General features: G+C 32.5%; 1 protein-coding gene and 1 long non-coding RNA gene across 6 annotated transcripts; one reads left to right on the top strand and one right to left on the bottom strand.

The window, feature by feature from the left end:
• Window positions 1-740: 740 nt before the first annotated feature.
• On the bottom strand, window positions 741-19100 carry LOC148626953 (ras-related protein Rap-1b-like). 5 transcript variants are annotated; one of them, XM_088564695.1, is made up of 10 exons: window positions 11352-11439; window positions 9044-9122; window positions 7919-8033; window positions 5927-5996; window positions 5241-5309; window positions 4794-4850; window positions 4421-4561; window positions 3716-3859; window positions 3316-3413; window positions 741-2364 (listed from the first exon to the last, which is right to left on the bottom strand). In XM_088564695.1, the coding sequence occupies exons 4-9, from the start codon at window positions 5981-5983 to the stop codon at window positions 3318-3320; spliced, it is 564 nt and encodes a 187-aa protein (XP_088420821.1). In that variant the 5' UTR covers window positions 5984-5996; window positions 7919-8033; window positions 9044-9122; window positions 11352-11439; the 3' UTR covers window positions 741-2364; window positions 3316-3317. The 5 variants fall into 5 exon arrangements, with proteins under 5 accessions (XP_088420821.1, XP_088420816.1, XP_088420827.1 ...); XM_088564690.1 differs by lacking the exon at window positions 7919-8033 and having other exon boundaries at window positions 9015-9122; XM_088564701.1 differs by lacking the exon at window positions 7919-8033.
• LOC148626952 (uncharacterized) lies at window positions 18037-27489 on the top strand. The gene is made up of 3 exons (XR_015919348.1): window positions 18037-18151; window positions 19091-19264; window positions 27334-27489. It is a non-coding gene; the product is annotated as an uncharacterized LOC148626952 (long non-coding RNA).
• Window positions 27490-27544: the final 55 nt, after the last annotated feature.

Below are 27544 nucleotides of genomic sequence, written 5' to 3'. Positions count from 1 at the left end.
TCTCTGTCATATTGTACATGAGTAATCAAGGTGTCATTCCTCCAATGGAATTGACTTGTGGGGTTGTGACATGAGGGGCAAGAAACAAGCATTAGCATGATGTCCACTGACCAGACAATGACTTGAGTACATATGAATTGATCTAATTGAAATTGCAGTTGAATCAAGCTACACCCTGCTAAACATTTTGTTGTCAATGCCAAGCTTTGAAGACAAGTGTTATATATATTTTTTTTTTCACAAATTTCAAATGATGGTGACATGGGAGGATTATGTGGGATACAATGCAGGGTTCTGTCCTCTTCATATTAATTTGAGTTTGTCTAATTCAAGCTAAAAAGGTAGTAACAACTTTTAACAAGTCCAAATCAATATGTAATTCATAAATTCAAGCATGAAACAGAATGGAAGTATTTTGTACACCATTAAGTGAGAATGTACAATAATTTTAGTTGTTTCCATTTATAGTCATAATACCTAAAATTCCTTGGATGAGTGAAAAAAAAAACACCTGATGGAAATGAAATGTCCAGAAACAATTCAATTTTTTCTATTATTTTCGTTTAAGTTGTTATTCCTTTTCTTATTTAGAAAACCACCATAAAACTGATACTAGTGAGGAACTTGCCAAACTTGAAAGAATAATATTTTGCTACGAGGTTTAAAGTGAGAGTAATAAAAGAAGTCAGAGATGAATGCAAGGCAACAATTTATATCAAAGTGAAGGGTCGATAAGACTGTTAACTTTAAAATGTTTTATTAAGATGAAAGTTATGTTCAGTACTCATGCATGTATATTTCAATCATAACAAAAATGGACTGCTGCAATGCATTACAATATTTTACAAAAGCAGCTAAGTTCAAAGGGTGAAAAAATATTTTGACAGAAATACACTTAAAATGCCAAGCCACTAAAAGTTTAGCCTTACTAGGGCTGCACAGCCACACAATATGAAAGCTTAAATTCTGGTTTTTTTCTGCTTATTGTTATTACATCTGTGGTCCCAAAAGGAAAATGTATACTGTATTATAATTTTTTAGGAAATAGTAAAATAATGATTAAATGTATACCATACATGTTGATCTTAAACATGTGAAAGGGTTAAAAAATTAAATTAATTCAAATTGACTTTAAATACTTAATTATATAACATATTTCTACTTAAAACCTACATTTATAATAATATACATAATGGCAACAAGGGAGATAATGATTCTATGGTATTTAAACTATAACCCAACTTAATATCACAATATACAATATACAAGCCATTCCCTGTATAAATAAGCCACTATCCAAAATTACAGAGTTTAACAAACTTTTTTAAAAAAATCATATAAAACATTTTGTACTGCAAGTATAATGAATTAAAGATAAATAGTGATAACTTAATGAAAATTGCACTAAGTTTCAAAGAATGAACTTTGGTGTAGAAAACTCACAAATTAAAAATGTCCTTTAAGAATCCTTTATAATTTGAAAAAAAAAGAACTACTTATCCTTTTTTAAAAAAAAAATTACATCATTGAATAAATGTCAGCCTGACATGATTATCACAGTTAATCAGATAAGTCCTACTATAATTAACATGATGATCCAATAAAGAGGTCAGGTGATGCAAACCTAAAACAAGAATCAATGATTAAACTGCAGCAAGTTATTATTAATGTCCACAAACTACTACAAATACAACTTAGGATAAAAGAGAAAAGATATTTACAAAAAAAAACGTAATACTGCACATTCTTCTCAAATGAACAATTAGGCAAAGGCAGTTTCTACATTAAAATATTTAAATAACTAGGCGTACACATAAGAGCTGGTCCGTTTAGACATTTGTCAAAGTCAGGGATGGCATTTAAGAAGAAATAAGCAATAATCATAAATGTTGCCTTCTTTAAGTAAAGTACTGGAAAGTTGTTCTTTAAAAGATTCAATGGACCAGCTCTAAGACACTTAAAAAGTTTGATTATTTTCTTAGCTACAACAATTGTGATCCTTAGTGTGAACAATACATTTATGATTAAAGCACTAAGTATTGCCTTTATTTGCAAGACATTGTATGCACCATCATTTATTAGTCACACAGAGCTTAGAAGCTATACAGTGAGAACTCATGTCAGCAATTGACATAGTGACATGAATTCTTCTGTATATTCTTGGTATAACTACAAACATGTCAAATAAGAAAAGTCTAAAATTCTGTAATAATGATCATGCCATTTTCAGATCTTCAGTGTACAATATAAGTCTATAATGACACACATGATCATACATTTAAATTATTTGCTGTTTCATCTACATGGACTAGTTCCTCCAATCCACAATATAAATAATTGTCTCTTCCTCTATTGGTCTTATAACTACAAAAGAAATAAACTTTGTTAAAGTTAATAGCAAATTTTAACAACTACAAAAAAATAAAAATTACATATACATGGATGAACTAGAATGCCGAACAAAACTCACTTAAGGATACCATCTACATCATATGGTCAAAACATATATGAAGTTGTAAAATGGGAAGTCCGATAATGTCCATCAAGTCTTAATTGATATCCAAAGATATTTGCATATAAAGCTTATGCCATAATATCAAGTGACAAGACAAAATAGACACCTTCTTCACGAAATGGAACTGCTTGACAGATTACAATTCCTGCTTCCTGTGAGAATCACTTGAGCTCTTTAATCCACATTATTTAAACTACTTTTTTCATATCAATTCAAACATTTCATTATTTAAAAAAACTGACATTGTTATTGAAGGCAAGTGATGAGCTTTCATCAATTTTTAGGCTTGTCTGCTTTCATTGTTTTAATATCTTCTATACATACATTAGAAGGTATGATATTCAATTGAAATTTGAAGGGAAATCAGTTCGTGCATCCTGCATCATACACAAGAAAGAAGGTAAAAAATTACATATTAGCCATCATTTTTGTACATTAAAATCACTCAGAATGCAGAATTTTACACCTAAATTTTCAAAATTTTCTTGGGGTTGGGACTAAATGTTCCTACCTGTGGTAAGAATTCACATACTAAGTATATTCATATACTGAAGCTACTAACTAAGTTTTCTTTTAAATTCTGACCAAAGCCTAATGACTCAAAGGATATTTTGTTTCCTTTCGTAAATAATATTTATGGTGGATGAACAATATTTACATTGATTTTTCTGCTAACAAAAAGGTAATAATTTCCTTGCCAGTAAAGAAATCTGAGAGAAACACAGAACATAATGTAAGAATAAGACAATTTTAACTTAGCAATACCATGCTCATCTATATAATAATACAATAGTACTCACCATTATAATAATGTACACTTAGATCCCTTCCCTTTGTTTCCACCAGGTCGTTTTTCTGGGTTCTTTCTATTGATTTGTCGCACAAGATTACAAAATATCTAAAAGAAAGCATTACTTTAAAAGTAACGGACTGGGATATTTACATTTTTTTAATTATCAAACTAAATTCTGTAAGGTTTCTTTTTTCAATTTAAGATGTTCAAACACATGTAGACATGTACTTAACAATCTAACTTAACCTTACAACACCAAAATTTCCTGTCCTGACCAGTAAAGAATAACACTGACTACAAATGAAGTATTTGGAGTTTGACATCACTGAAAAGAGTATCTCTCTTTCATACATGTATATACAAACTAATAAAGTTGGATATACCTGCCATATTACAGACCTACTTACTTCATTTACATTAATTTTAGCTTTTGCTGAAGTTTCTAAAAATTCACAATTATTAAAATGTCTAGCCAGATTCATTCCTTGATCTTTGCTGACAATTCTTTCATCTTCCAAATCACATTTGTTTCCCACTAAAATCATAGGCACCTGAAGAAAAAAATAATTTGGAATGGAACAAAATTGTTCAAAGATTTAACCATATCAATGTATGTATACATATTTAATATGTGAAAGAGATAAGGCTCTTCCATGTTCCTGTATTCTCATTCATCTAATGAACAGTAAGTTTTTTCTGTGTCAAGTTATTTATCAACATAAATGTATCTAGTAATTCAAAAGGTCAGCTTTTCTGTGTTATGGTAGTAATACAAGAGCATATCTAATATGTTAAGAGTTTTTTATTCTTCCATCAACAGAAACCAATTTTTGTTTTCAAAACTACTGATTAATATGATAACAAATTTTATTAATAGAAACACCAGTAACTGTGATGAAAATTTTGAGAATAGACCTTTGTTAAACAAGCTTTCTAAAACAAATTCTGATTTCAACATTCACTTCCAACTGGAATGTGATAAACAGATATTTGTCTCACTGAAACAGACAACTATCCATTCTTTCTTTACACACTAGAATTTCAATTATAATAATGCTATTGAACGTGAACTGATATATTGTCTTGTGTTGAAATAAATATTTTAAACCTACATCATCTGTGTCTTTGACGCGAAGAATTTGTTCCCTTAAGTCCTGTAGATCATTAAATGTTGACTGTGCTGTAATTGAGTATACTAATAAGAAACCTTGGCCATTTTTCATGTATAGATCTCGCATAGCTGTAAATTGTTCCTACAATATAAGAGATATTCTTAACTGTTAATTATATACCTTAATCTAAGGAAATAGATATATTAAATACAGATAAAACAACTGTCACTACTACATGCACATGTATATGTTGAATATATGCTTGTATTACAATAAATCAAATATACATGAAGCAAACTTTAATAATAAAAAAACATCTACTTTTTCAGAATTTAGTTCATTAAAAAAACTGAAATGCCAATTCTTAACTTACTGTTCCAGCTGTATCAAGAATTTCCAACATACATTGTTGTCCATCAACTTCTACTTGCTGTAAAACATGAAATTCATATTGTAGTCAATCATATGTATTCACAAATACATAAATCAAATTTAATATCTCAGTCAGAAAAAAATTCCAAAATGCTTTACATAAATTTTTAAATAATAGCTCACTTGATAGGTTGTTGTGATTTTGAGCTATAATTGGAATCATTATTATAATTGCAGCAAATTATCAGACCATCAAAATATTATCCATATCTATACTGTATATTTAAGTGCACTCATTTTCTTGTGCAACAACTAAGTATGTAAAAACATCATTTATAGTAACAACTTGTATCTACTTGACATTACTTGAAATTACCAATTATACAATCTGATAGATACATGTATATAACATTGACATCTCATATCAAATCCTAAATTTTAAAATTACCTTTCTATAACTGTCTTCTATTGTTGGATCATATTTTTCCACAAAAATATTCTGTACGAACTGCACTGTCTGTAAAGTTAATCATTTACATTTAAATAGCATTGCCTTTCAAAATATTTAATGTATACATGTATATGTGTCTATCTTTTTTTCACAAAAATTGCAAAATACAGTAATAAATTAAATCCTAAAGAATAACTTGAGTTTCTTACTGCTTCACATTTTCATTTCTATTGTTTTTTTTTATAAGAAATTCTCACACTTCGGTGTCAGTCTTTGTAAGAATCAGGCAGTGGGTAAAACATGGTATGTAAAAACCCATCATTTTGATAGTGTAATTTGACTATTTGCACAATCAGAATCTAGGAAAAAAAACCAAGATTTTCCATATCATGTTTCTGCATTGAGATATAACTTCACTGAAATTCACAGTAAATGAACATTTAAAGAGCAGATAACGCTTTCAAAAACCTCATTGTTTTAATATTCTATTGAAAAATGTACGAGCAAACCAATAATGCAGAAATCAAATAATGGTCTTATCAAACAGTGAAAGCATCCTTGAGTGAAATAATATTGTCAGATCAGTGAGGTTTTAAAACGCATGTTTTTTTATTTTTCCCATTTTGCCTGATTCTTACAAATACTTACACTTAAGTTTTCATTGATTTGAACAAAGCTCTTACCAGGGCACTCTTACCAACACCACCACTTCCAAGTACTACAAGCTTATATTCTCTCATTGTCTATCAAACTCTGCAATATAACATATGAGTGAAAATGGACATAACTGAATAACATTTACACAACTAATCAGCTTTATCTCCCATCATTTTGTCTGCTAAATGATTCTACTAAAAGATGATATGTACATACTTAACATGCCTGAACACATGTAAATGTACTGTATCTCAATGAGCAGTAGAAAATGAATGGAGCAAAGCATCTTGATACACATCAAGCAACAAACATGAACATCCTAAAAACCAGTTATGTGCAAAGTATTGTAAGTCAGGTTTACTACAAGTGAAATGTAGGTACATGTAGCCTCTCTAGCTAATATAAACATGTTATGCATTTTTTTAAAGAGCTGGTAGTTTTAAATTTTTAATGTTTCCCAAAGTCATTTGAAATGTCATGCATAAAAGAGAACGTATTATCTCTATAAAAATCCTTATCAACACTGTATTCTCTTATGTCAGATCATGTAGTGAGTCAACATACATGTATAGACAATTTTTTTCATGAAGCCAACACCTTTTGAAATGTGTGTACTGTAACATTGTCTTCTCTTTCTTGAAGGTAACTCTTACATATAATACATGAACTGTTTTTAGAACTCTAACAAATAGGCCTCTGGGACAGGGTTATGTTGCTACAAGATTCAAGTCATCACTACAGAAGTTTTATGGTCGTCATCATGAACTCATGGATTGTTATGGTGTATCCATCAGCACCATGAAAACTGATGTATTTAACAGGTCATAGTTTTCCTTTCCTCGTTTGTCTACCCTGGACTTGACTTTTTATGAGCAACTCGGCGGGTGTTTCTAGAAAAGCAGAGGATGCTTACCCTACCGGTGCACCTGGTCCATGCTCCCAGTTTTTAGTGGAGTCGGAGTTGCTCATATACTTTTGTTACTTTGTATGTATGATTTTAGTTACTTTATGTTCTGTTATGAATGTCTGTTTTCCATGTCTGGTCTTTGTCCCTGGATTACATTCTTTTGATTACCGCTACAACCTTGGTTCCCTTGATTACTCATTTAAAAAAAGTCTGGTACAAGTACATGTATCGTATCAGCAAAAGAATATAAGAGTTTTATTTTACCCCTACAGACTTCACTTCATTCAAAGCCAACTCTATTACCACCAAGCACTATTTTACCCCAAGGATCCAGTTCATGGTGTTCTCTTTAATTAAGGATAATTTCAAAATACATTGAAGAATTACATGTACATGTACTTGTAAATTATATCAAAAAAAAGTACATGTAACTTTCTTGCACAAGGAACTAGCAAGTCCAATACCTGTAATTTACTGACTTCCAATTAATACATGTACATTGGTATATGTCTAATACCAATCAGACCATCATTTCATAAAAAATCCCAAAAAGAGATTTTCCTCACATCTCAAATTTCAAATGCTTTGATTGGTTGAGATTTTAGTAGAGAAATGATTTGAGGAAAATCTTAGAGATTGGCTCTGGGCAAATAAAGAACAGATCAAAAGTGCACAATGCAATTGTTCAATGTTTTTTCCCCATTAACTTGAAATAGCACATGTCATGATTTCTGACTTATATGTAGCATTCCCAAAGCTAACAACAAACTGTCATAACAACAGGGATCACGCTACTAGGGAATTTTCAGCCATTGCCGTTGATAGGGACTGTATTCCGTCTTTTAGCGGCTCTTCCTATAACAATTAAAACAAAAATGGAGCCTGTTCAAGAAAATAAATTGTAAAAATTTCGAGACGACTTCGTACCCACAATATGTGTTTATAAAGTTTCAGTCTTGATTTGTCAGTTATAAATTTTCAACTTGATTCTTGAAACTCTTAATCAACTTATATCAAGAGACTGGATATTTTGAACAAAAAAATCATCATGGATTAAGTGGGACCATAGAAAAAAAAAAAGAACAAAACGAAAATTCCAATAATGTCATGCCTGAAATTTTCTATTCCAGCACTGCTCCACCATTAAGCAGTAGTCCCAGGTCCAAGGCTAATCAAAATTGAGTTAACAAAATCAACTACTTCAGGCCAACAGTCAATGAAAATTTCTGAAAAATGTACTTTGGGTCTGTGAACTGGAAAGTTAGTAGCGAAGACTTAAAAACGACAAAATCAATAGTACAATGCATTGCAAGAAGCTTTGCTTTACTCAATCATGTATTAATTTTGTTGTAATAAATTTGGTAAGGGGTAGAGGTATGGATTAGAAATTCAATTTCATGAATTTATATAGTGTCAATCATTCAGTCGGCAGGCTGACTTCATTCTGTCCAAAATATTTCGTTACTTTTATGTGTAGCTTGAAGAAAAAGTAATATTTATCTCAATAAAAAAAATAAACGTACGAAAATGTCTGTTTATATTGTGTGCATGCAGACCCATCGAAATTTGTTTAAGCAAATCTGACATTCGGGCAGACACAAGGTGATGACTTGTCTGACCGAACGACAATTTGTCTGACCGAAAAAACTCTGAACAATTTATCGGAAATCAGTCTTCCTGTCTAATTGAAATTCGACCCATAAATAAGTTCAACCCAACAAAATTTCAAATGAAAATTTGTTTTATCAGATGTTCAATTATTAATCTTTATCAATTTCGATGTAAAAGAAATATACTTTATTATTTTGACAATATAATGACCGCATGTTTCACATGTAAATGAGTAGCGAGACAACGGAAGGGACGATATATCAAAGGACGAAATGACGTGTAGCGAATGAACCAGAAGTTACATATTATTGTTTACAATCAAATTGATTGACTATCTCGCTAGACTGTAGACTAATTCACGTAATTATTAAAACGTTCTAGTTTTATTATTCACAAAAACCACTTCAGTTTTGAGAAAATCTTCTTTAACGTAAGAAAAAAACATCGGACACCCGGGCCGACAAGCAACGTGTATTTACCGGACCCGGGACAATTTTACCGGACAGGTCCGACGGTCCGGCAGGTTTCGATGGGTCTGTGCATGTAACATATAACACATATAATTTAATTAAAGCATTTGTAAATGATGCATGTACATGTTCACTTCTTTCTCATCACTCCTTACTTCTCCTTAGTGCCTCTCTGAAGGAGAAGTCACTTATCCCTGTTTTTCTCCAGTAGCTTGAGCCCTGTAGGGCATTCTACTAAAAGAAAAGAAACTCTTACTGACTAAAGAGTCTACATACATATAGCTCAACTGGAATAAATAGCTCCATAGTATGATATGACTAAAGTGCATTATCGCCGTGTGGACACTGTCACACAATATATTAGTTTTCAACACACTTAAGCATAAGGACAATTACAATTCATTATGGACACAATATAGCACAAAACTGAAATTCAATTAAAATTTTCAAAATCAGACCAAAAGATAAAAAGTTGACTTTTTGGGATGTAGCCCTTTTGACCCCTTATAACTCATAACCTTAAAAGATATCTGAAATTGGATTGAAAAATGCAGGCACAGATTTTTGTACAGTATCCAATAAACAAAATTTGAAATAGGACCAAAGATTAATAATACTAAATTTATTGTCTGGACATCAGGAAAATACATGTTTCTGCCCCCTTACCGGCCTCTAATTTCTTAAGGTCAAAGTTTTAACCCAAAAAAAACAATAGAAGTCTGACCATTGTGGTATAGAATATTGTAGAACAATATCATTGACATTATTAAGCTTTTACTGCAATAATTTTGTAGAATTCTATGAAATACTTGATTTATGCCAAAAAATCAATACTAACCTTCCTTTTGTGGTTTGTAACCTTGTTATAAAATTTCATAAAGATCAACGAATACTCAAGCTGTGAAAACCATGTGCCTATGTCTATGATGATGCTGACAACCACATAGAAGATGACGATGGCACATTACCAAAATACAACGGGAATTTTTTTGCGGGAGTATAAAAAAAATAGATAACTTATAACTATGTACAGTACAGCAGGAAATATTCGTGGAGTGCTAATTTTGGCAAACTTAAGCACTCATAACCTTGTTTCTAAAAAACAAAATGTGCATCAGTTTCTGACTAGCACCACACTTCAAGATTTATTGAAATGCTTCTTTAATCAAGAAAAGGTCAAATTCTAATATAATTTCACATGTGATAAATGTGCCCTTAGAATGGTATCTTCACAAGATGTACTTCACTCCTTGCTCCATCAGCTGTTGGTTTCTGATGATGGATTGTGGTAATGTGTCCTTATTTCTATATTTAACCATTGCACGGTTCTCCACGATTGAAAATTTAATCATAGAGGAAAATTTATGGCACGATCTTAGCTGACACAAATGCATTCAAGAATCAAGATATAACAATGACTAGGAAAAAAGTTAGGGAAGAACACACCAAAGGAAATGAATCAATTTCTTACAACACTCTTTTCTTTTAATATGATAATTATTTCATTGAGTTTATTCTTCCTTAACCTTTTTCTATCAAATGTAACCAATATCATAACATGTTGTACTTGTAATACTTTTCTATTTCCCAGCCAAACACATGTGTTCCTGACACTGGAGGAAGATCAAAAACAAAACAACAGCATGTCAGTGTAAACAAGTCAGCCATATTATTTTCAATTAAAAGTGATTTAGCAAATGTTAGATGGAATAACAATTTCTGTTTTTTTTTATATGTTTCTTAATGATAAATCAGTTTCTTTATGTTGAAAATGTTTTAATATTCAACCTTTAATCAATTTCACACATGAAAATAATCATGGCCGATTCTTTAATCAGCTCTTGGAGAACCCTGCACTGCCTAGTCTACAATTTTGAAAGATATGCATGTTTTATACATACAAGAACCAAATAAAGGCCAATTTACTCTGGTCTTATGTTTTTTTCAGCAAATCTGACTTCTCAATCAAACCTTGGATCGGCTAATTAATTAATTTCTTAATTTTGACTGAAAATCTCAATTAGCCACAGTGCAAAGATTTAATAGAAAACAAAATATTATCATTAAGTTCATGGAAGTAATCATCTATACTCTCTTTCAATGTTTATATCAAGGCCAATATGGGTGGCTGTTGAATTATTAGGGATGGGACTGACTCACCCTATTGTCATCTTAAGCTAAGACAGGTGTATTCCTGTTAGCTACATAATTATACAATTTTACCAATTCTAAAAGGTACATAATCGTGATCAATAGACAACAAAATCATTAGCATTTCGATCAAATATACGTGTAAATGTAAGAAGATCTCAGCATCTGTTTATTATCTTCATCTGGCATTTCCTGAACCAGAAGTTGCATTAAGAACGGTAAATTTTACGAATCTTGAGGCTAGTGTTTAATCTGTGTGTTATTGGTTTAAGTTTAACATAAAATTACTTTATAGGAAACGCTTTTTCTTACCAAAATGTAATATTTACACGATATTTTTTCGAAAAACAGTTTGTTATGACGTTTAGCCCCGCTGATGTCTGTAATGGCGGATAAACTTCCATATAAGGAAACAGTTTTTGCGCATGTCCAAGAGGAATTAACTCCTGGTTTTTAAAGTGCGGGAAAACAAGGCATCGAACGTGTTCATAAGTTTTAAACTTGTACATTGTAAATTATACAGATAATCATACTGATTATAACAAATACAAATACTTTATTGGCACAAACTCAATTACAGTGCATGGTTATGGCCTAATATGGGGTAGGTATTGCCTAAATCAGCGAGCACCGTTGGCTTTACTATACATGTACCGTCTGTGCGAGACTCGTAAATATAATAATGGACATTACGAAGAGGGGGGGGTCGACCCGGATGAAAATGTTTGCTTCGCAAGTACAATATTTTTATTTATATTTAACCAGCAAGCAAAATCAATATTTCTATTTGAAAATATGTCTTGTTAATTAATGGGGTGTTTTTTTTCAATAAATGAATAACTTGAACAATTTTTCCCCAAAATTCCAAACCCATACACCCTTTCCACTTGCTCTCAAAATGCTTTACATGTTTTATCCCTAAATGGCATTTCTAGCAACATCCATTTCAGTTCAATATACAGATATCGGAAATCTTACAATTACAAGAATCCATACATAGCTGGATCTGCAAAATGTACCACCAAACCTCTTCCAAAAATTTTAACTTCTATACTCACAACTGTCAAAGAGAGTCTGCAGTCCTACCACAACTCTTGTTACTCCCGTAGTAGTATTAATTCAATGTGGATCCTGAAGAATTCGGAAGATCTTTTGGAGACAATCAGTTCAAGACTATTATCTGAATATCTTAGCATTAAAACCTATGATTTTTCAACACTGTATACTTCTATTCCCCATACTCAGTTAAATCCGGACTTAAAAACATTATACATCGTTGTTTCCCCAAAAAAAGATGGTACACCTAGATACAAATATATAGTTCTTGGAAGAGATTCCTCATATTTTGTAAGAAATAATTCCAATTCATCTTCCAAATATACAGAGGAAGATGTTTACAAAATGCTGGAATTTTTAATCGACAACATAATTGTCCAGTGTGGTGGATGTGTTTTCAACATACGGTCGGCATTCCAATGGGAAAAATGTGCTCTTTTACTTGCTGACCTATTCCTTTACTCTTATGAGGCTGACTTTGTAGCTGATTTGATCCGTTTGATCGTTTGGCTGGATCCTTTAATCTCAGTTTCCGCTATATAGATGACGTATTATCTTAAAACAATCCTAATTTCAGGGATTTGATACATCGCATCTACCCCCAAAGAACTTGAGGTAAAGGATACTACAATCACTGTAAAGTCAGCTTCATATCTTGACCTACACTTAGAAATCGGTGGTAAAGGAAAACTATTGACCAAACTTTACGACAAACGTGATGACTTTTCATTCAGAATTGTCAACTTTCTTTCATCTGTGGCAACATCCCTTCAGCACCTGCGTATGGAGTGTTCATATCACAACCCATACGTTATGCCAGAGCTTGCCGAAACTACGCAGACTTTTTGTATCGTGCTAGAACTCTAACAAATAGGCTTCTGGAACAGGGTTATGCTGCTACAAGATTGAAGTCAGAACCACAAAAGTTTTATGGTCGTCATCATAAACTCGTGGATCGTTATGGTGTATCCATCTGCACCATGAAAACTGATTTATTAAACGGGTCATAGTTTTCCTTTCCTCGTTTGTCTACCCCGGACGACTTTTTATGAGCAACCTTACCGGTGCATCTGGTCCATGCTCCCAGTTTTTAGTGGAGTTCGAGTTGCTTATTTGCTTTTGTTACTTTGTATGTATGATTTTAGTTACTTTATGTTCTTTGTTGTGTATGTCTGTTTTCCATGTCTGGTCTTTGTTCTTGGATTGCATTCTTTTGATTACCGCTATAACCTTGGTTCCCTTGATTACTCTTATATACACATATCATGTGACGTAAACAAAATTCGGACTACGGCTGCAAATTCCAAACAAAAAAATGATTGCCTTTCCTATCTTAGAAAAGCTATTCTTCGATTTTGATAAAATAATCGGAGTTATATTTTTTTCCGATGCGGGTTAGGATCTTGACAACAGCAACAGTGGAACAGCGGAGATACACGTACATACATCCACGTTTTTCCCGAAGTTTTTATAAACTTAACATTCACTTCTTTAAATAAGTAAAACAAATTAGAAAAGACTTGAAAAATATCAGAAAAGATGAATCTATTTTTACTGAAACGTAATCTTAACCTATATTTTTATTTGTTTGATTGAAGGAAATGATGAATTTTCTCCGTAAGGACAGTCATTTTGTTACTTCAGGGACATGACTTTTTTTCGTTAGTATATTGGGGAACCTTAAGGGAAATTTAGAAAGTTCACGTAATAACGGTAGAGCTATTACAACAATAAAGTTACATTACATTGAGACATGATAAATTTAAGATATAACATTATAATCTCAAGGGCCTAGCGAGCATATATGTTACTAAAATACATTTCACCAACCCCCTGTGATTATAATTGGTTAATATTTCTATCATATTCAATATTATTGGAGACTTACATCTCTAATTTTAAAGCAATTCAGTATAAATGTGGAGAACATTCTCAAAATTGTGATTCACTATTTAAAAGAATACTGATTTTGGATCTAGTATTGTAATCTGTAAAGCCAGGAACCAAAGTATTTACTTTTTAAAAAATAATTTAGTTTACTAAGGTATGAACCTGTATAACGTACATTGTTTTAAAAGACTATTGTGTCACATCAAAAAAGAACTGGTGCCTAAAATCGCACAATATCAAAGCAGTATTGTACTTATAAAATTTTTTCAGTATCGAATGTGATTCTTCCATCCATCAATTGAGTTTTAAGGTGAATGTATTTCTTATATATATCGAACAATCTAAACAGAATTACAAATATAGACTTTGCAGATGAGTATCTTCCTCACACTCGTCTGACGTCTTGCCTATGGACTAAATTATACACAAAACATCTGAATAAAAATAAATTAAAAGCCTTTGCTTTATTCACACCATGTAAACTTATATTCGGACTCTATGCCGATCCTATTTCAATTCTTTTCAGTCTCTATACCAATCCTATATAAATTCATTTTCGGCCTCTATACCGATGGTGTCCTCCTCGAATGCCAACAATTTATATGTTACCTATTTCTGGAACGCCAACAAAAAGATTTCAATAGATGTTTATATAATAACAATGGGTGTTTTTTTATAACTATTCAAATGAATTTATAAATATTTAACAATCAAAAATAATAAGTCAACTTGATACAGCAACATTATTTGATTTTATATGAGATAAAGTAGTAGATTTGGGGTTAAAATCATTATGAAATTTAAATAAATAAAATTTTAAAAAATCTTATAAATTTTTAACAAAAATATTTTTTTGAATGGAAAGGTTAATTAGCAAATTATATGTTAGAAATATTAAAGTATAGTGAAATACTATTATAATTAATTTAAAACAAACGATATCATTATAAATATTTTTATTGAAATGAAATTTTACATGAAATTTACGATAGACCAATTCATTAAACTTAAAAGATAATAAGATATATTTAAGGAAATTTGATAATTTCCAATAAGCTGGAAACTGGGCGAGCATGACTATGAGCACAGTAAGAAAATACATTGTGTCTTCCACAACTCGACAAAGTTTCAAGAAAATCAGTGAAATAGGGTAACCAGAATCCCAATGAGTTGCGAACATAACAAACACACAAACAATATATCATATTATAAACCACTTACAATAATAAAGGATAAACAAGGGTATAATATTATGACCAGAAAAATATCTTGAATAAGTGAACGAAATAAAACATAGTTTTTTAATGCGAAATATGAGGTTTCAAGAAATTCCTACAAGTAATATGGGAGGATATTTAAGTCCGATTCTACTATTGTAGAATTTTTGCACACTGGAATTCCTGATGAATTACAAGTTAACGTAGAGATGCAATACTTTAAAAGGTTTCATTCTAAGAGAGCCCAATTGTTCAAGCAGAAGCAGTAAAATATAGTTTTCCACAAACTAGATTTAGCCACCTGTAATTTACCTATCTGTTTAATTAGTAACACTCTTTAGATATGCATGCACTTTTGTTGTGATAACTACTTGCCGCTTTTCCTCGAATGCCAACAAACTTTTACCTGTAAATTGTCAGTAGATCAAAAGTTCTTGGCATTCGAGTACTAAACCATACCGATCCTATAATACTTAACTTGCACCGATCCTATGTAAAGTTTTATAAAAGTAACTAACTGATTGACTAATTGATCTATGAAAACGGGACAAATCGAATTCTTATGGACCAGTATGTATATTCATTCTCGAGAGTCAATAAAATCACCATTAGAAGAGTATGCAATTACTTGTACAATCCAAACTGTATAGGTTAAAACTTTTACAAGTAAAATTACGTATACAATTTGAACGGAATAATAACATGTATACAACTTTTGGTGAATTTTAATTGAAGATAGAAAGTATTCACTGATAATTGACTGTGTATCATCGTAGTGCATTTATATTTTAGAAAACTGTATAAAAGCCACATGACGGGCGGCTCCATATATTGACAGGTAAATACAGTCGAAAAAAATAAAGAGAATAATAAAGAACATGTTGTTGGCCATCCTCCCAAGTCAGGGTTTTAAGTCCACCTTCGCTCCCTCAAACCCCTGACATCAGCGTAGGTGGACTCAAAACCCTGATTTGGGAGGATGGTTCTCGGCGGGTGGGTTTATTTTTTGTAGATACATTGGTCTGATCTATTACATAAACTTGGCACAAAAAGTTTCTAACAAGTACACCTCATTTGCTTTTCAACACACTTTCTTTAGAAACCTTCAGTGAAAACAAATATTAAAGAAAATAAAGGCCTATTTACACATCTTTAGTTTAGTAATTGAAACCAGTCATATTGACGGTAAAGAAATCAGGCACCTGCGATTTGTTTTTCATTTACATTGCGAAAACCCATTTTGATTGGTCCAAGTCCGTCAAAGTCAATGAAAAATTAGGATGAAGTTCTATTCCAGCAAAGTTAGTCAACGCCCACCAAAGGTTTTAATACAAGTTTACATGGTAAAAAAACTTTGAAAGTAAACTTTGATGGAAAATTATGAGCGGTTCAACGGGCCTTAAGAAAGGGACTTGTAGCTGGTATATCATTATAATTGGAAGTTGTTCGTGCCTCGGCTCACATACAACAGTCAAGGGTCCAGATGCATTTTTCCCCTTTTGTTGGAAAATTTTGTTTATTTTGTGCGTTATTAGGGAAAAAATCTAATAACTGAAATAAGTTTTCTGGATCCATATATAATGCACATTCAATGACCATGTGAATCGAATACAAATTCAAATGAATTTCAAATGAGTGCGAATTCAAAATACGTGTGAACGTTATCATCGCTTTCAATGTCCATTGACTCAAACCACAAAATAAAACTAGTATGGAGTCACTCCACCACCAGTTTCCATGATTTTGTTTTACCAAAAAAAGAATTAAAGAAAAACATCTCAAATCGTATATTTGGATTATTATTTTTGTTTAGATAGTAGGAACTTTGTATATGATATAACCAATGATTTTATAATGTCACAAGAGTCAGGGTTTAGATACTATGCGACTCAAATTGGTATCCTGGTCCCAATAAAAAAAAACAAAGGTGTAGGGAGAAGTATTACAATGAAGTATGGTTACATTAATAACACTGAATAACATGAAAATGTCTTAAGTCTTTTTGAGATACATCAAACAAATTCATACCGTCTTTCATAAATCTACTGGTCAATATCAAGAGGATTCATTTTTAGTTTACAACTCACACAGATTATATAGACATTGAACTTATATTTTAATTTGTCCTTTAAAATACGAAAGAAATCTGTCTTTGAAGCAACTATTAAAACGCGACCCAATACATTACGTTTTCAGCCTTGTGTGCGATCTTTTCCAGGGATGTTTTGCCACCTTCCAATTTTGATTGCAGGAGTGGATCTTGACACTTTGAAAAGAGGATGTTAGGACTTTTTTTTCTCCATTTTTTGCCAATATTACACATGAAAATAGCGAATTTTCCGATAAAAAGGGGGTGCCAACCCCCTGCAGCCCTCTGGATCTGCCACTTGATTGGAAGCTAGTGATTATTTAGTTCTGAATCGACATAATGTAAATTACTTTATTTTATCCCGATATTAAGAACAGTGGCGGATCCAGGGGGCCCCTTAGAAAATTGCAATTTTTAAAAATTGTTGAAAAATTGTTCAAGGTACCATCAGAATGCAGGATTTGAGGTTTAATATTTCTAAATTTTATGGGGGGGGCATGCCCCAAACCTTTAGTACATTCGGATCACTTCGTGATCCTCACCGGTGATCCTGTCTATATTTTTTTGCCCCCACTTACCTACAACTCTGGATCCGCCACTGTAAGAATACTTCATCTAAAATAATGTTCAAATACAAGTTTTTCCTTGTATATTGAATGGAATCTCTATAAGTGTACTTCCCCTAAATTTTTAGGGGAAGTACACTTACAGAGATTCCAACTTTGTTAAAATTGATCGATATAGATAAGTTTTGAACTCTTTCTACAGGGAGGAATTGTTTCCTGTCTTCCGACTATTACATCCTTGTTAGAGTATTGACTGAATAGTCTTATCAAATGAATCAATCTGTGATCCGACAGGTAAGTTGTGGGACCTGTTTTCCTTGAGTACATGATACACGGAAGTGATCTTTTTTTCCCTGTGTCCATGGTTTCACTTTGTCTTTGTAAAACTAGATTTCATACGCCTGTCCACAGTCAGGTGATGCTGGTCTCTTATTATACGTGTCCTTGTAGTATTATTATACGTTTAAGTTTGTTTTATATATATCAAAGAAGTGTCATCGTTCAGTCACTCGTTGGAAAACCTTTAGTGACCTCTGAAAACATTCATTATTTAGACATTTAGCAGGCGCGTAGCTGAGGCCAAATTGAAGTGTAGGCAAAATTGCGGCAGGGGGTCTGGGGGGCGGAGCCCCGGTAGGGGGGCCAGGGGTGCCAAACCCCCCTAAGCTCCGCGGAGATAGCGTTTTAGAGCATCATTTATGCCTCTCCTGGATGTATTTTATCTGAAAAGTTTGAAAAAAAAATTGGCAAAATTAAGTGCAGGCAAAAGCTTTTTTGCCTAACGGCAGCTACGCGCCTGTTTAGGTTATACGCTGGTGCATTTGTTGCGATTAACCACATATATATCCGTTCTTTTTTTACAGAATCAAAAAGGTTTAGGTATTTATTGAGTTCTACATGGAGTTGAAAGGCCAACAATACCATTTTAAGCCGTGACATAGGAAATAACAAAAGGAAAAAATTCTTATAACCTTGTCAAACTCCTATATTACATGAGAAAGTTTCCTTAAATCTAATAATTACTGTAAATGTTAACAAATATGCCATATGCATTTTTATTTCATTCACGAAATAATTTAGAATCTTGTGCAAGGTCCCGGGGCACTGTATCGAACGTGCAATTTTTTCCCTTTTTGTATATACGTAAACTATCTTGATAGTAGTTTCATACCTTATAGATAATACAGAATATCCTACATAATATCAACTGTTGTGTGGTTTTGTTATTTTCAGTAGATCAATTGTGACGAAATGACACTTGAAAAGGGTGTACCCATTTCAGTAACAGCTATCAACTACATAAATCCACTTCCGTATTGAAAAGTACGTTTTGGTGGAATGCGATCGAACAGGAAAGATTTGAGATGGCATGAGATTGAAATATAATTATCGTTATCCAAAACCTAGGTAAGGAAAACTGAAATTGAAACAAACAAACAAAAAAAATAGCAAATCAGTAGCTATAGTACATTTAAGTGTTGACTCACTAACTTCAATGTAATAATATAAAACAAAGCTCAATCATGCTTCTCCATTGGTATAAACTCTTTGAATACAGTGGTTAACGTAGATATTTTCAAACGAAGGTGAGGCTCGTATATTTATCTGGTTGGATTCTTGTTGACAATACCAGCATTTTTTTCACAAACGTCCATCTTTTCTTTGAGAACAGAAGCATGAATAAACTTACACTATTATGGGCTGACATCAACCTAGCAAAGGAAAACCTATGTAAAGTTAGCCATCGATACCAGCCCTTGCTCAAAGCCGCACGACATATTTACAGAAATAAATTTCCCTTGTTTCCAGTTTTCACATTCAGATTGTACTTTGATTGTTGTCCTGTTAATAGCGCTAAGGGTTTTTTTACCGACCATTTTATCAGCAAGTGAAGGGATCTTTTTGAGAAAAAAATAAACGTTCCAAATTCGGAGAAAAATATTTTTTTTTTATTGGGAAAAAAATAAGAATTATCAATTCTACATTTTCTTCATTACTTCACTACGAAAGTCCATTGAGCTCATTTTCGTAGAATAAAAAAGAAATTGTTTGTATATATAAACGAAGAAGAAAACGTATGATTTGTCCGCTTTTAATTTTACACTTGGTCTTTCATTTTTTTCCTTTTTTTCTAGAATTTTCAATTTTTCCTTTTTTGTATGTTGGAGGTCAAAATGGAGAGATTTAAAACTTTTTTTCTTAATATAAAGTAGTACAAGGACAAGCAAAGTAATTTATTAAACTATCAAACTGAAAATGGGACGAAGAAGAACCAAAAATATAAAACAAAAACAAAACAAAAAAAAAACAATATAGGAGCAACAATCATATTTAGCGTAGAAGTCATGACCCCTAAAATACTGAAAAGTAGTATTCGTTTTACCAATGTATCAATGAGAGTACAACACACTCACTTAAATCTTGAAGCCATCTATTTTTCTCCAAACATATTTAAAAAAATGCATCAACAACAAAAATAGCAAGAACATAAAGTATGTATCTGTTACGCATGTGCTAGCTACCAAATAAGTTTTTAAGGTAAATATCCAGTAAGTGAACGCCGCATAGCGATAACAATGTGTTGACAAGTATTCAAGGATTCTGTATAGGTTACATACCACCAATTCAACCAATGAGCATTTGGAACGTAGACAAAAATAGTCCTACGCAGAAATTACCCCTGTTCCTCATAGTGCTGTGAAAAAAGTTCTCATCTTATTTAAAAAATTTAAACAGTTTCTGAAAGGAAAAACATTTCTGTACATTTTGCTTCTTGTGATGTGAAGCCTAATCTCCATAATGATTTTTAAATATACCGCTATCTTGTGAAAACACTGGGATTTCCCATGCTATTTATAGACCCTTCACTTCCGGTGACCAGTACTGCACTGCAAGTCTGCTAACCCCACATGCCATTCTGAGGATTGTGAGCTGACATATGTAGAATCATGCTGATATATAGTCCTCTGCAGGTTAAAGTTAAGGTAAAGTCCAGAGAAGCCATTGAATATTGTGAAATTAGCATAGAAGCCTATGGGAAGTGGAATTAGTGGTTTTTAGCCTATATTCCGTCCCTAAAGCGGTCGTGAATTTTCAAGCTGATACTGTCATGGTTTTTACCCAATATTGTTCTAGTAGACAGGTATTTCATAGAACTTAATATTTTTGAAGTAATGTGATAATATCATGCTGAGTACTACTGAATAATATTGGGTGACCGGGTACTACTGAATAATATTGGGTGACCAGGTATTTACTTAAAGAGACCACAAAACATGGCAATTCAACCAAAACTTTACTGCACGTGCATTTAATGCATATACATTCGTATGACGATCTAACTTTAGATATTGAAATCATGACATGTTTCTACATTCCTCATCTATAATGAAACCTAAGTGAGCAGTTCAATTTCGCACTATTGCATATAATCGTTTCGAGACATGACCAGACATTGACAGATTGTTTAATGAATTGCGGTAATCTTTTCAATTATTGCATGACATGAAGAATACGATGTTGGGTCCTAGGGCGGATAAAAAATTGAAGCCCCAGACATGCATATTCTCCAAAAATAATGAGGAACTAAGTGTAAAAAAGATACCCTTCTTGGACTCAACCCCAACCTTTTGTTATGACCATATCCGCCCGACACCATCTCGTTTTCAGTGAATTCTTTGCTTAAAATAGATATTACTTATAACCATTTAAAAAGTGAGACGAGACGACCCTATGTCTGGCTTCCTTAAGTATCCGTTATGTTCATTTAATGAAATGCCATTAAACAGGGTCAGTTCAGCAAATTCATTGTATAGACCCTTTTGTGCTAACGTTGGGGTAGTCGATGAGCATGCGTAGAGCATGCTCAATATACTCTTCCGCGAGGAAAATTCTTTTGTTCTACCCAAGCTCTACCTCGTGGAAATGTATATTGAGCATGCTCACCAACTTACCACAAAAGGGTCTATTTTTTATAGACACTGCTTGTTTCATGATTTTATGGGATTGGGTTAAAAAAATAAAGAAATCCAATATATTAAATCAAATTGCTAATTAAAACAGACATCATGCACCGTGTAAATATAAACTTGTGTGTTTTAACATAACTACATATTTTTACTTGTTTCATGACTTACAGGTAACAAAGTGTAGACAACTAAGGTATCCGCTATTCGAATTATTATAATCTAGTATAATTTTTGATCCCATTGATTTCTTGAAAAAAACAACCAATTGAATAACTTATTCTCATATAGTCCATAATTTTTTTCAAGAAATTCTATCAACCAGATTTTGTGTTCTGTAGAATAACAACACATTATGTGGTATATAATTACTGATTTCTTTATGTTTTGATGTTGTTTATTCCTGGAAATAAAAACCTTATTTCTCCATTAAAACCCTGGTAACCTATGCTGAAAATTTAGAGTGTTGTGTGTAAAATTGCAAGCTCTAACTACAGACCATTTTTTAAATTTGTGGACAGACGCCTTACTGAATCTTGACAGAGCATATAAATTATCACTTCCGATGGTGATATATGCCATTTTATATACAAAATAAGAGAGGGTATTACAGTATATAAACTGTTAACTCGAATAATTCAAGCCCTTTCGGTCTCCGATTCTCTCCACCCAAAGGAGCATCGTAGATCGGCGAAATTACACGACTGATATAATTCGGGTTAGTAAACTGTCTGAGAGATCCAGCAGTGATTCTGCAAGAGAATTCCGAGTAAAGGTTCCGGTAAGTCATGTGTGATAAAACAGAAATAAGATAAATCAGAAACTCAAAACCTAAATATGTGATAAATCGTGTATATGAATTCTCGGTATATGCAGTACTAGAATGGGTTCTCTCCTTTGTTCTAAAAAAATGCACAATTGGTAATTGAAAGCCAATGTTTTGTTAAGTCGTCGGGTTTCACAAAATTCTAAAAAGTTAGAATACGGTACACACTTACATGGTGTCCTTACCTCGGTCCTTTCTCTCAAAGACCTCGCAAACGATATGGTGAAACCAAGGATTTTTATAGTATCTATCGGTTTGACCTTAACTGTTGCTAGTGTCCATGTCAATATATGAGGAAAACAACACTCGCAAATAGCAGCAAATATTGTAATTTGTTGGTTGTACAAAATGCGAAAGTCATCTCCATTCTTCATAGTTCAGAGCGTTGATAAAATCTGATATAATAACAAGTGTGGATACAGACTGGTATTGCCCGAAGAGCAAATTTGAAAATACATACATTTTGTCTTGAATATGTTTGCATTGGTGAGAAAACTCCTCTATTTATTAATATCAATTATTAAGTTATGCACATGTTGATTAATATCCATCAACATATGTTAATAAATATCTATTGATGTCAATAAATGGGAAATAAATTCCAGAAGACATGTCATATACATATTACAATACTTGTTTTTTGAAGGTGTACATGATTGTGTGGAACGTTTTGAAGTCATATTAAAGATTGACCATTTCACTTTATGCAGATTAGCTTGCTAAAATTTATTGACCTAATTCTGGACTCTCATTTTTTTAGATGACAGAAACCAACAGTGTGGCATCTGTCATTCACATGGAAAAATGATATTTCTGTACTGAAGGTTTTAAGTCCCATAACTCTGAAGGAAAGCTGTATATAGTTGTTGTAGATCACATGAAGTTGAACTTTGCATTTACACAGGATGAGAATTTCACTTGAATCAATGTGGCAATGTTTGGCCCTCATTCCATTCGAATCAATCTGAACTTTTCTTTGGAAAAAAGAATTTCATCAGAATCAAAGTGGCCCTTTTTTGGCCCGCATTTGTTTCAAATCAGTCTGAACTTTACTTTGGAGAAAACCCACATTGTGATACAATTTCAATTTCAATTACTTGAGTTCCATGTAATATAGTTCAATTATATGAAATGCTCTCTTTTGGCCTTAATTCCCTAATGGTTTAGGCCATATCTCCCAAAATCATTACCAAACGTCCTTTTGGATTTGAAAAATTGGCCAACCAACTAATACTCGTATAATAGTAATTATCACATGAAACTAAGTGTCTATGGACATCCATTGACAACAGGGACGACAGTGTCAAATCATTATATGACTTCTAATTGTTCTAAGTCCAATAAAAACACAATAAATAGAATTTTATTAAAATTGTTGGATAGTTCTTGGTAGAGGTTCCTCATACTTTGTAAGAAATAATTCCAAATCATCTTTCAAATATACAGAAGAAGGTGTTTACAAAATGCTGGTATTTAAAATCGACAACATATTTGTCCAGTGTGGTGGATGCGTTTTTCAACAAACGGTCGGCATTCCAATGGAAACAAATCGTGCTCCTCTACTTGTTGACCTTTTCCTTCACTCTTATGAGGCTGATCTGATCCGAAAGAAAGCATATCGTTTAGCTAGATCCTTTAATCTCAGTTTCCGCTATATAGATGACGCAATATCTTTAAACAATCCTAATTTTAGGGATTTGATACATCGTATCTACCCCAAAGAACTTGAGATAAAGGATACAACAGACACTGCGAAGTCAGCCTCATATTTTGACCTAAACGTAGAAATCGATGGTAAAGGAAAATTATTGACCAAACTTTACGACAAACGTGATGACTTTTCATACAGAATTATCAACTTTCCTTTCATCTGTGGCAACATCCCTTCAGCACCTGCGTATGGAGTGTTCATATCACAACTCATACGTTATACTAGAGCTTGCCGAAACTACGCAGACTTTTTGTATCACGATAGAATTCTAACAAATAGGCTTCTGGAACAGGGTTATGTTGCTACAAGATTGAAGTCATCACTACAGAAGTTTTATGGTCGTCATCATGAACTCGTGGGTCGTTACGGTGTATCCATCTGCGCTATGAAAACTGCTTTGTTCAACGTGTCATAGTTTTTCTTTCCTCTTTTGATTACCCCGGACTTTACTAATTTCGCGTGCCATATTATAGCACGAAAACGATAATTAAACCAAGTATTGGAACAATCAGCTGATGGACAGCGTCACTCATATCGTGAAATTGATTGGCTAACACTGTGTTACGAAAGACTTTTTAGGATTTTAGTTGTTTTACACAGTCAAATCATCTGCTAGAAACAAAGGTGTCCTAACTTTATAATGCACAAAATGAAGAATGTAACGGATATACGGAAAGTGCTGTCTTTTCAACTTTATCGTTATAATGTTATTTAATAAACAAGGCCTGTGAATCATTTGTTAATATACGGGTTACACTTAATCCACCCAACCAATGTCTTTTTTAATGTAAAATCAAAGCACCGAAGGTGCTGAAACTCGAAAGAAGCTTGGCGTGCAACCTGCAAGATTTTTATTTTTTAAGCAATGTGCTAGAGTGCCAGTCATGACATGGACCAAGGTTTAAGACTGTTTTTGTGTTGAACCTATGTTTCCCTTGCAACCTGCAGCAAAACAAAACAATGATGTACACACATATCGTGAAAATAAGATTATTGCATTTGTTTATGTTCTTGAGACCTTAAATTTTAAAAAAGGAAGCTAATGATGTTGAATTTGACGCTTCTTGATAAAATGATTTTTATTATAATACCATCCACAGGGCATAGTTAAAGGTCTCAGTATTGTATTAATTTTCCCATAGACTTCTATAGTGAAGTGCATATTTTTAGGATTTTAAAAAAAATATGTAAATTGATTCAATAAAACTTTCACTTATGTAACATTTCTAAGGACATGTGAAAAAATAATTTCCCGCAAAGAAAATAGGGTGAGTCCACGAAAATCGGACAGAAAAGTAGTCTCAAACTATAAATAGCCATTTTCCCTACTTTCACTTTCGTTTTGCACTCACCAAACCAACCTTTTCAGTGGAACATTATTATGATATTATGTTAGATTTTCTTTTAAAAAAGTTCTTCATCTTACAGTGTGATGTTTGCTCTATTTTAAAAGTCATTGTTCATATCTTTTGACAAAATAGTTTGTAGAGAGGCAAAAAGAAAATGCACTATATTTTTATAGCATCCATGTTTTGACGTACACCTGCTCAGGGATATACACCTGCTCAGGGATATACAATAGGATACTGGTACCTAAAATCCAACACCACCCTAAGAGAGATAACTCCAATTAAATTGTGTTGGCTTTTAACTAGACTGGTTCTAGACAATATTCAGTAGTCCCGGGAACCAGAATAGCTTTTAACTATCTTTGAAATTACTACTCGGCCAAGCGGCAAAAAATAGTTTGGCGTCTCGATTTACCAGTTCGACAATATTTAGCTGAAAATTAACACTTAAAAATGTTTGAAATATTATTAATTAGGGATATCGGTGAATTATTTAAAGTTTAAAAGAGAATCACGCATTAATTTGAAGACAGCATTTCCGTCCGTGAAGTTTTCTGCTGGAAGACCTTTTGTCATTCTTATACTTACAATACTCGAAGCCACTCACGTGACTTCCGAGTAAAAAGCTCGTGCGGTTATGCATATACCAATTGAAATTATTTTTTTTTTTACAATAATACCATGCCCGCTTACTTTTTCTAGCAATTTTATAGTGCCTGATATTTTAGAAAAACCTGTTTTACGAATATAGTTACTATTTTAGTAGGGTATTTTTTTTAATTATTTAGACAACCTTACCTTTAGAATTCATTGTTCTTTTTTGGTTCAATTGGAAGAAGAATAATGGAAATAATTTAATAGATGTCTTGAATTAAAAAAGATACATATAGGGTGTGATTTGGTGAGGTCAGAAAAGGTCAACTTTTTGGCTTTGAAAGCCATTTTGAGTCAAGTTTGAGGGGGTCTCTGTGTTGAGGTAGTTAAAATTGAAAAAAAAAAATGATGGTGAAAATTTCTATTTTTTATGGAAGTTTGAGGTAAGTGGTTTATTCAGCTCCCAAAATTTCATTTGATTTGAAGCGGTAGATTTTTTTTAAATTTTAAAAATTCTATAATAAATTCTGTGTGAAAATTAATTGTGTCCTCGTACCTGCAATGGCCTATCTATATAGTGGAACCTTAGACAACCTGCACGTAATTTTGGGAAGACACCCGGAAATTGTCACGAAAACTGATCAATTTTATTCATACTGCTACCATATTAACGAATTTTTATGACATTAAAGATTATCTATCAATTTTATGGATCTTCATAATGTAAGGATTTATAGAGAAAAAAAATTTGAATTTGCTTGTTTGAGTCTCTCAATATATATATTTATGTGCTTTACGCGTAGTAATTTTCAATTACATAGTTTAGATTGTCTATATAATTTGGGAAAGAACCGGTTTGTATTTCGCGGATAGTTTTTAAAAGAGATGATCACGTTTTTTCAGTTATCGAGTTTGGGCGGTGACCACATACATGCATATAGTGTAGACATATTTACATATTAATGAATTATGTAATAAAGAGGTCAATTTCATTTTTATTAATCATAATATTAAATTTTGTTTATTTTTAGATATTCTGTAATGCCAGTGTATTTATTGGGCAGGACTGTAACAATTTTTTCTTTATTGGACGTTTTGTGGATAGATTCCGATTGGTCAGTGATGTCTTTCTAGATTTCTATTTTGAATATGTTTTGTATATGTAATTAAAATATCAAATCGACATGGTGCCTTACAAAATCAGAAATGTTTTATTATTTTATTTCAAGTGATAGAGATGTA

Source organism: Perna viridis, chromosome 1 (assembly GCF_037379345.1).
Source record: "Perna viridis isolate PV_CMFRI_1.1 ecotype Kerala chromosome 1, ASM3737934v1, whole genome shotgun sequence".
NCBI classification, from domain to species: domain Eukaryota; kingdom Metazoa; phylum Mollusca; class Bivalvia; order Mytilida; family Mytilidae; genus Perna; species Perna viridis.
The sequence above is the reverse complement of the archived record's forward strand: the minus strand, read 5'-3'. Positions and strand labels throughout refer to the sequence as shown.

Bases quoted from the DNA above. Each gene is read 5' to 3' on its own strand.
- LOC148626953 (XM_088564682.1), bottom strand. From the start codon at position 5,983: ATGAGAGAATATAAGCTTGTAGTACTTGGAAGTGGTGGTGTTGGTAAG. The intron at 3,860-4,420 runs GTAGGTTTAAAA...TTTTTTCTTCAG, and splicing joins GCGTCAAAGACACAGATGAT to GTGCCTATGATTTTAGTGGG. The intron at 3,414-3,715 runs GTAAGTAGGTCT...GCTTTCTTTTAG, and splicing joins CTAAAATTAATGTAAATGAA to ATATTTTGTAATCTTGTGCG.